The sequence below is a fragment of the Pinus tabuliformis genome, chromosome 7 (assembly GCF_031772625.1).
Source record: "Pinus tabuliformis cultivar Carrire ecotype Pingquan chromosome 7, CPIR1, whole genome shotgun sequence".
NCBI classification, from domain to species: domain Eukaryota; kingdom Viridiplantae; phylum Streptophyta; class Pinopsida; order Pinales; family Pinaceae; genus Pinus; species Pinus tabuliformis.
The window spans coordinates 355483208-355492513 of NC_142293.1; the positions used below are offsets into that span (position 1 = coordinate 355483208).

A 9306-nucleotide genomic window follows, 5' to 3' on the forward strand; every position below is an offset into this window, starting at 1 on the left:
AGTGATCGAGGAACACATTTTTTGAACGAAACCATCAGTGCACTCACTGAGGAATTCCAGATATATCACCAACAAAGCACGCCATACCATCTACAATCAAATGGGATCGTTGAGGCATTCAACAAAATTTTGGAAACCACCCTAACTAAGATTTGTAATGCACAACAGAATGATTGGGACTTGCACATCCCTGCTGTGTTATGGGCATACCAAACCACGTGAAAAAAGTTGACAGGCCAGACACCATTTCAACTAGTCTATGGTAAGGAGGCCGTGATGCCTATGGAATATATCATGCTCAGTGTGTGGGTTGCAATAGCTAAAGGAATGGTCGATCATGGGGCCTTGGAGGAAAGGCTCACACAACTTGACGAACTAGACGAAGAACGATTTCTGGTGGGATTTCTTCAGCAGGTACAAAAACGGTGCGAGAAAGCATGGCATGATCAACATATCAGGGTGCGCATGTTCAAGAAGGATGATGTTGTATTGTTATATGACAGTAAGTTCAAGAAATTCCTAGGTAAACTCTACATGCATTGGTTGGGACCTTATGTCATTAAAGAAGTAACTGATGGGGGCACAGTTCAGCTGGCTATGCTCAACGGAGACCCCTTCCTAGGAAGAGTGAATGGCAGTCACCTGAAGCTCTATACGGGCAGGCGAACCACCTGACTAACCATTCCAAGGAGAGTCTCACCACTCCGACCAGTTGAAAGAGAGTGAGGGATGATAAAGCAGTTTGGGGGACAGATGCGCGCATATCAAGGTGCACGTACATTTGGCCAACAATCAGGGGTGTGGTTCCATAGCCAAAGCCACACGGGTGCGCTGCTCCAAGGAATGATGACCGTTAATACCACTATTCATGACAAGATGGCTGCATTATGGCAAAAGGGAGCGGGCGATGGGTAATTAAGAGCAACAGTACGAGCCAGATATGAAATGATCAGCCACATATTTCACACGGGAAGGTTAAATGAGCTAGAACGAGCGACAATCCAAGCATTTGAAGTTCTAATGGCTTATAAATCACAGTGGGGAATCCGTTTGGCAACCTACGCTTTGGAAATACAGAGGGAGCTGTTCATCATCTTTGCACTAGGCATGCACCCGAATGTAGTAATCTGGCCGAGGGAGGAGTAGGACTCTCTAAGGAGTCTGGTATTAACAGCTGTGGGTATCCCATAGGCTGCAACATCACTAGAAGGGGGTGTACCAGAAAAAAGGAATGCGAAATAGAATTGGTCTGAATTATGTTGCCCCGCGTAGGGGCAGGATGACACACTACAACAAAACAATAGAAGGATGGGCAGATGGTGACCATGGGTGGAGATGCAGTCAACATGTTGCCTTTGATGGTTCTCGATGATTGGGATCCTGCGGACAATAGATAGGGTCTTGCAAAATTGCAACACAGGTTGCAGCGAACGATGCGAAGAGAAGATACACTAGTCAGAAAAGGCTATGGTGGTACCAGGAGGTCCTATACGTGGCTCCACCACTCATGCTAAAATCCTTGGAGGGGGTGTTCCGTGTTAGCTGAGCAGAGTAGAATGAGCATCATCAGTTGCGAGATGTCGTAGAAACACTTAAGCAGGAGAAGCATTGCAGGAGACAAAGCAGGAGCAGTCGGATGATGAGCGCCACTCAATGGGAGGTGAACTGTGAAGCCAAGGCAGAGCATCTAGCCACGCCAGTAAGTGACTCGAGACGAGTCATGATGATTGTTGTGGGGGACTGTTGGGTAGCACAAGCGCCAAGGAACGAGTATGGGGTGAAAAGCCCGGAATTTTGGGTAATATTAGGGTAAAAGACTCTGCAGAAAGTGCAGAGCGCGAACTATAGTAGGTTGAGTCAAAGGGTAGTCCACCCAAAAATAATGTAAAGAAATAGTAATAGAGTCAGCCCACGGAGGGATCACGGGCCAAGGGAGAGTATAAATAGAGCATGGCTCTATGAAGGAAAGGTAGTTCTTTTGGAATATGGAATGTAATGGGTCCTTAAAGGAAATAGCTTGAAAGCATCTGTAAGTCCTAGTCGAGGGAGTAGGATAGAAGGTAAAGGCTCTATAGCTATGTGAACAGAGGCCTAGAAAGTTCACAGTTGTGTGCACGGACCCCTGCAGCTGAGAGTGCAGGGTGGATCTGGATGTATTGTTGAGGATTGCTAATAAAGATAACCTTCTTCTAAATTATGTGTTACTTGTGACTTTACTCTTTTATGATAAAGGAACTATTATGGTTTCTGCATTTACTACAGTTGAATACATGTGAATTGGGTTAATCTTGATGCATGAAGTAACCAAAAGTAATAAATGTTTGCTTAAATACTGCTTTAGATAGATCAAACCAGTAATAAGTGATTCAATTTGTAATAAGCGTGATAAGGGTATTCCGATCTGCGCGGATCTAGCGCAGCGCGAGGCTGTAGAACAACACGCAAGCCCCAACCCATGTCTAAGACATCCCCAGGGTGCAGAAACCTGGTTCCATCACCCTCCCCTGCTACCTCGGGTGAGACCTTAGTCCGCGCTTTGCGGGCTATTACCAAAAGGGCTGGTAGCTATGGGATTTGTTTGGCTAAATAATTCTTCCGAACCTAGGTCAGGCCCCCGTAAGCCAACAAAAAATTTCTAGCAAAGTGTCCCATCTTGTGAAATTGAAAGCATTTAACTTTTGTCATGTCCTTCTTCTTACCTCCATGATAAGAATCTAATTTGGAATGGGAAATTTTACCTTCCCCTTCCTTTCCTTACTCGCTAAGGTACAGTTCTCTTCATCTCAGTATTTGATGAATAGTCATCCCTGGTGTTCCTCTTGATCTCATCCTACATCAAAACCGACCATAGTCATTCCTAATTTCGTAGCTTCTCCCAACCATTGACAGAGTTTTGATAACTATGCCACCTCTTTGGGAGTTCAAGAATACCAAGGCTCACCATATCCTCCTTTGAAACCATGATCCCAACTCTTCCAATTTCATCTCGACATTGAGTGAACTTGGTCAAGTACTTTGGAAATATCTTGCCTTTCTCCATTTTAATTTTACAAAGTTTATCCTTTAGTGCCAACTTCTTTTGATCACCGCTATTCTGATACAAGTCTACCAATGTTTTCCACATAGCATGTGAGGTTTTCTTTCCATGGAGACTTGAGACAATATGATCTTGAACTCCCTCAATAATTATCCACCTTGTCTTCGCCACACACTTCTTCCACTCGGCCAAGTTATGTGCATCAGTAGTTGATGGCTTAGGAATTTCTTGTTCAACAAATGCCTTCAAACCATTTTCCTCTAGCACAACCTCCATCCTATCCCTCTAGGCTATGAAATTTGAGTTTCCTTCCAAGGCATACTCAATCGTCAACCCATGGAACACCATCTACCGATCCTGAAGTATGTATTGCAAATTCGACTTTCACCTGTAACGCAGAAACTCAAATCTTCGAAATCTCCTCTAGTATATTGTTCTTAGCTCAGATACCATGTTGAAAATCCTGTGGATTCACAAGCTGATGGAATTTTCTAAAGCAAGAGGCAATAGTCTATTTCTACTCTTTAAGGGCACAACAATAATAATGTAAGGGCACAATAATAACAATAGTGGGCTTCTATGGCGCACAATAGTAACAATATGGGCACTACATGGGTACATCAATATAATAAGTGGGTTATACTAATAACAATAAGGGGTTACACTAGTAGTATAGGGGCCTAACATGCCCCTCTCCTTCAAAAAGTGTTGTCCTCAATGCTTGAGTAGTTCTTGATGCTTTTGTATAAAATTCTTGTCCTCCCATGTGGAATCTTCAGCGGGTAAGTTCTTCCACTTGATGAGATACTCTGAAATTGATCGATTTTGTAGCTATTGGGTTCTTGTTTTTGTGATTGCTCCAGGTTCCAATATGATTTTTCATTCCTCTTCAATTTCTCGCAATATTTTTTGAATTGGGATCTTTTGCAACTTTTGAATAAGTGGCCATACTTCTTCGTCCTTCTTCCATTCATCCCTTGCTTCGTTTATCCAATCTGGTTGGATAATAGAAATAGCACAAAACAATGCTTCCACATCCTCATCCTTGAAGAGTCTTCCCATTCGGTAAGGTCGCCATTTTTTAAGTGCACGTAGTATTGCCAACATTTCCTTCTCATAAATAGATTTCTTTAGATGTAGCAGTAAAAATACCCAATCGCCTACATCAGAACATTTTTCACTATGATGTTGATCTACCTGTTGTTTCATTTGATTTTGCACCGAAGTGGTGCTATCCTTTAAAAGTTGGAGAACTTGTTGTTGATGCTCGATGTGATCTTTCACTGCTTGAACCTTTTTTCTTCTTGATATGTCCTTCTATCTTTAGAGTTTGAGGAGTGGTAATTTCTTCCAATCCTTTACAAGATATGGTCGGATTCATTTCTTGACGCTTGATGTGATCTTTCACTTCTTGAACATTTTTCTTCTTGATATGTCCTTCTGTCTTGCTAGTTTGAGGAGTGGTAATTCCGACCAGTGAATTACAAGATATGATTGGATTCATTTCTTCTTTCTTGATGTGATCTTTCACTTCTTGCACCTTTTTCTTCTTGATATTTCCTTCTATCTTGAGAGTTTGAGTGGTCATTCTTGCCAATAGTTTACAAGATATGTTCTGATTCATTTCTTCTTTCTCTGGGGTCGGGTCCTGGCATATACCCTCTTCTTTTGATGTTTCTTGATCCTTTTCTTCCTCCTCTTCATACTCTATGTAAAATATTTTCTTCTCAACACACTTATGACCTTTAGTGCATTTGCTATCACAATTGTAACAAAGCCCTTTTTCTCTTTTTTCTTCCAATTGTTGTGGTGTAACCCTTGTAGGTTGTGGAAGGCTAGGAGGAACAACACGTCCATGTTTATAGTTGTGAGGGGTAGACTTCCTTGTTGCCATAATTTTACTTTCAAATATGTCACAAAGCCCTTTTACTCTTTCCAATTGTTGCGGTGTTGCTCTAAAGAAGGTGTTGCTCTTTGTATCCTCATAATGTGCTATCATTTCCTCCGTGAGAATTGACCACGTAATAAGTTTTTTACGAGAACAAAGCACTTTATACCATAAAAATTGGTCCGGTTCTAAATATGAAGATGCAATACATACCTTTTGTAACAGTGGTACACCATGTAGATCAAAATATTGCTCCATCTAAAGTATCCAATTTACTGGATCCTTGCCATCAAACTTCCTCATCTTGCTTTTTCTTGATTTTAGGACCTCAAACTTGAAACGACTATAACTCTGTACTTGCGGATATTTAAGTTCTAAAATTGCTACCTGTAGTAGCCCTCTGTGTCCTCTTTCCAATGCCACCAGTATGATCCAAATTGGATTCTCCAAAAAAGAGTTATGCACAATCTCCCAAGATGACCTGATTATAGACCTTTCCAGAAGAGTGAACTTGTATGAAGTGCCACTTGTCAATTTTTTGACCTTTGGCTCTGAAAAAGATATAAAAGAAACTACAGTCCGTCCTCTTTCGGTACCTTCTTACGAAATTTCAATCCAATGCTCAGAGAGAAAGTTATGACTATTTTCCCCAGGTCACCTATTTTGAATGTAATTCAGGAGTTTGCAAATAGACCAGATTCCGCAGATCATATCCGAAAATATTGCGCGAAAAGCTCTGAAATTCGGACCCAAGGTTCAACGCGATTTCTTCTCAAATGGGTTTTTTTTTGTGACTTCTGAAACGTCACAGCAAAAAGTTATAGCGAAAATGCCACGATGACCTGTTTGGAGCAGCGAAATCCTAGAATCCAAAGCTCTGATACCAAATGTTATGAAACCAGCTCAAGAAGAGATAGAAAAGATAGATCAACGCCTTAGAATTCAGCCTCTTCGAGGGGGCAACCTCCTTTACATTACATAAATGAACAATTCTTGGATGATACAAATGAAAAGACCTCCTTTCTATATATAGGAGTCTAAGGGGTCATAACATAATCAAAGCTGACATAACAATAATAATATAAGGGCACAATAATAACCATAGTGGGCTTCTATGGGGCACAATAGTAAAAATATGGGCACTACATGGGTACATCAATATAATAAGTGGGTTATACTAATAACAATAAGGGGTTACACTAGTAGTATAGGGGCCTAGTGCCACAAGACATCCCTGTGAGCCGGTGGGACCCACATGGCAGCCCATCAACCATTGACACTTGGCATCCTCTCATTTGTCTCCCAAAACTGCATGAGAGATAAAAATCATTTTTAAATGGTTATTAAATAACCATATAATGAACTTTGTTTTAAAATATAGTTATTAAAATAACTATATAAAACAATCACACATGGTTTTAGGATCGGAGGCAACAAACCCCACCGAACCCTTTTAAAACAACCATATTACAAAAAATCTCATCACTATATTTTTTCAGGATCGGTAGCAACAACCCCAGCCGAACCCTTTAAAACCATCATATATATATATATATATATATATATATTAAGGCCGAAGGCCATAACCCCCTGCCGGCCTTATCGCAATCGCAATATTCGGGTTGGCGGCCATAACCCCACCTTACCCTCCATCACCCTGCCTTACCCTCCACATATATACATGTCATAACCACATATTGTATATCGGGGTAGGCACAAGCCACTGGCGGTGGACCCGGCCCACACCCTATCGCCCCGATCCGATATATATATATATATATATATATATATATATATATATATATATATATATCGGAACCCCACATGTCGCGTCGATTAATGCGCCGACACATATGTGACATATGTGACCGTTGATTAATGTGCAGATCGTCGATGTTTGATACTGTGATGTGATAATGTTAGTGTAGGGTTTTCGAGGTGGGCCATTAATACAACCTTTTGGTTATAAGGGAACTAGAATGAGAGGGGTGGGATTTGATCCCCTGACCCCTCCATAACCATTTGCCTCTTTTACCAATGCACCAACCACCTAATATTGGTAAATCCGCCGATGAGATTTTATATAAACTTAGAATTTTGCCTTTGCATGAAATTCAAGGAAAGGAGAGGCTGCAAGAATGGATTACGAGGCAGAATGCAGGCATGGATTTCAAGGCAATGAATTAATTAATCTTTTAATGCAGGAACCATGAATTTTGCAGGAGGGTAAAATTCTCACTTTATTAGAATTTGACAAGTTTTATATGGTTTTTACACCTCTCATTGCCACGAACACAATGGTGCTGTTAGTTTCTTCATCAGAGGTCTGCATTTTCCAGTCATTTCTAAAATTCACGTGGAACCATGATTTCAGCAAAAACAGGGAGGGGAACCATGAGCCATGAAATTTTCCCAAGGAGGTAAGATTTTGACATTTTAGAACATAGTCAAGTTCATACTTGTTTTTCATGGTTTTCTGCAGGGATCGCAATGGCGAGATCAAATTCGCCATCTGAGTTATAGATTTACAGTCCATCCATGGAACAAAATCTTTGAGGAATCCCAGGGGAATCTAAAAGATTCCTTGAGCCCAAAATTCTAAACTTTTCATAATTCAGATTTTGGATAGTCGATTCAGCACTACTCGACACCACAAATTTGATGGTGGCTTCAGATTTCTTATTCTCTCATTTCTTATTCTAGTCACTTATCTAAGTGCCAATGTAAATGTCCACATTCTTATGCGATCAACGATCTTCATGCGATCGATGCTATGAGAGAAATGGTCCGAGCAACTTTAGCAGTGAGACATCCACTTCTTCAGATGGCCCTTGGTTGTGAGGTATATGATGTGTTCATGTACTTCTTCTTTCTGCATTATGTTGTACATATCCATGATTGATGTTGATGCAGGATCTTGTTTATTACATGTCATGATTCCTTGCTTCATGTTATGCAAAATCTTTCATATGATGTACTTGTTGTCATAACCCTTCATGTTATGCTTTGAGATCCCTTGTTGTATGTTGTTGGGATATTCTTGTTGTTGTCATGCATGTTTTTTTCTTTGACATCCCTTTTGTGCCATGTTGGCGGGATGCACACCATGAATGTTTTCGTGTCATACTGATAGGAGTCTTTCGATTGAGAGTTCTAGTTGTGGAACATCTCTTAGAACCACTCCTACATGAGGGCATTCTTACTTGTATGATCGAGATATCATCTCTGTGTACATCACTTTATTGACAACACTTAATGCAGTGGCCTACACCATATTGACACCAGGGCCCAGAGACGTAGCCCCTTCTAGACGAACTCTATTATCAATGGCTTTTGTTTTCATGTGCTGATGATTGTTATGTTCCTCTTCTTTACAATCTGCAGTTGTATTTGTTAATGTTCTTTTAAAATTAAATTTTAACACATAAAAAAAGTAAAAGGTCTTGGAAGGGTCCTTCGTCACTCCTGGACTTGGATTAAAAAACTGTGCAATCCCTCAAGGGTCAGTTCCTGAATGCATGCACTATCATTGCAACTTAGAAAAATATAGAACAAATAGTATACTATCTCTGCACTCTAATCTCAAGTGGGTCTTTCTCATAATCGACATGCATGAGTTTCTGATGAGTAAATATTCAATTAACTAGAGTAGCACTGGTGGAGTTCATTAGTGACACCACTGATTGTTAACTCACTATTAGTTCTCTCAATCAGTTTGAGAAATAATTTAACTAAACTAACTCATGAAATTGAGTCTTCTATTTTACAACTCATAATGAACTCATATTGGACTCCTACTAAGTAGGGAGAACACACACACATGAAATTAGAAAGACTTCAAACTCAAATTTCCTAAGTTAAGTAAGTTTAATAAACTTAATTAACTAATTTTAAGTTTCTATGAGAATAGAATTTGAATTTAATTTCTAGTTTAATTCAAGGACAAATTAAACTGGACTCTCTTGTTTCCATTTCTCAACACTCTGGTGATATTTCAAACATAGAATAAGTTGGAACATTATTTGTCTCAGTCATAGTGGCAGATGCGAGCTGAGAAACCATAGTAGACTCAATAATGGTTAAATATCCCAAAGAGGATTGAAACTCATGGGAAATTTGAAAAGAGAAGAATAAGGCAAAGGAGCTTGTGTCAAATTATGAGGAGGGACTTGATAAGATGAATCCCTCTTTAATGAATAGGAGAATAAGGTCGAGACTCTTCTTTAGGAATCTCTTCGATACTTAGAAGATTAGGTGGAAGTTATTCGCCATCGATTCCAAGATATATGGATTGAGGTTGAACGAAAGATAGAGGAAGAGAAGAGGAAAAACTTGAAGTAATGGGTGTAGTTAACTGAAGTTCCTCAGAGTGTATAATCCC

At 40.0% G+C, this 9306-nt stretch overlaps 1 protein-coding gene across 1 annotated transcript; it reads left to right on the plus strand.

Moving 5' to 3' along the window:
• The first annotated feature begins 276 nt into the window (after positions 1 to 276).
• LOC149247418 (uncharacterized) lies at positions 277 to 675 on the plus strand. Its single transcript, XM_089444199.1, has one exon. It carries the CDS (start codon positions 277 to 279, stop codon positions 673 to 675), a length of 399 nt encoding a protein of 132 aa, XP_089300325.1.
• Positions 676 to 9306: the final 8631 nt, after the last annotated feature.

Bases quoted from the DNA above. Each gene is read 5' to 3' on its own strand.
- LOC149247418 (XM_089444199.1), top strand. From the start codon at position 277: ATGCCTATGGAATATATCATGCTCAGTGTGTGGGTTGCAATAGCTAAA.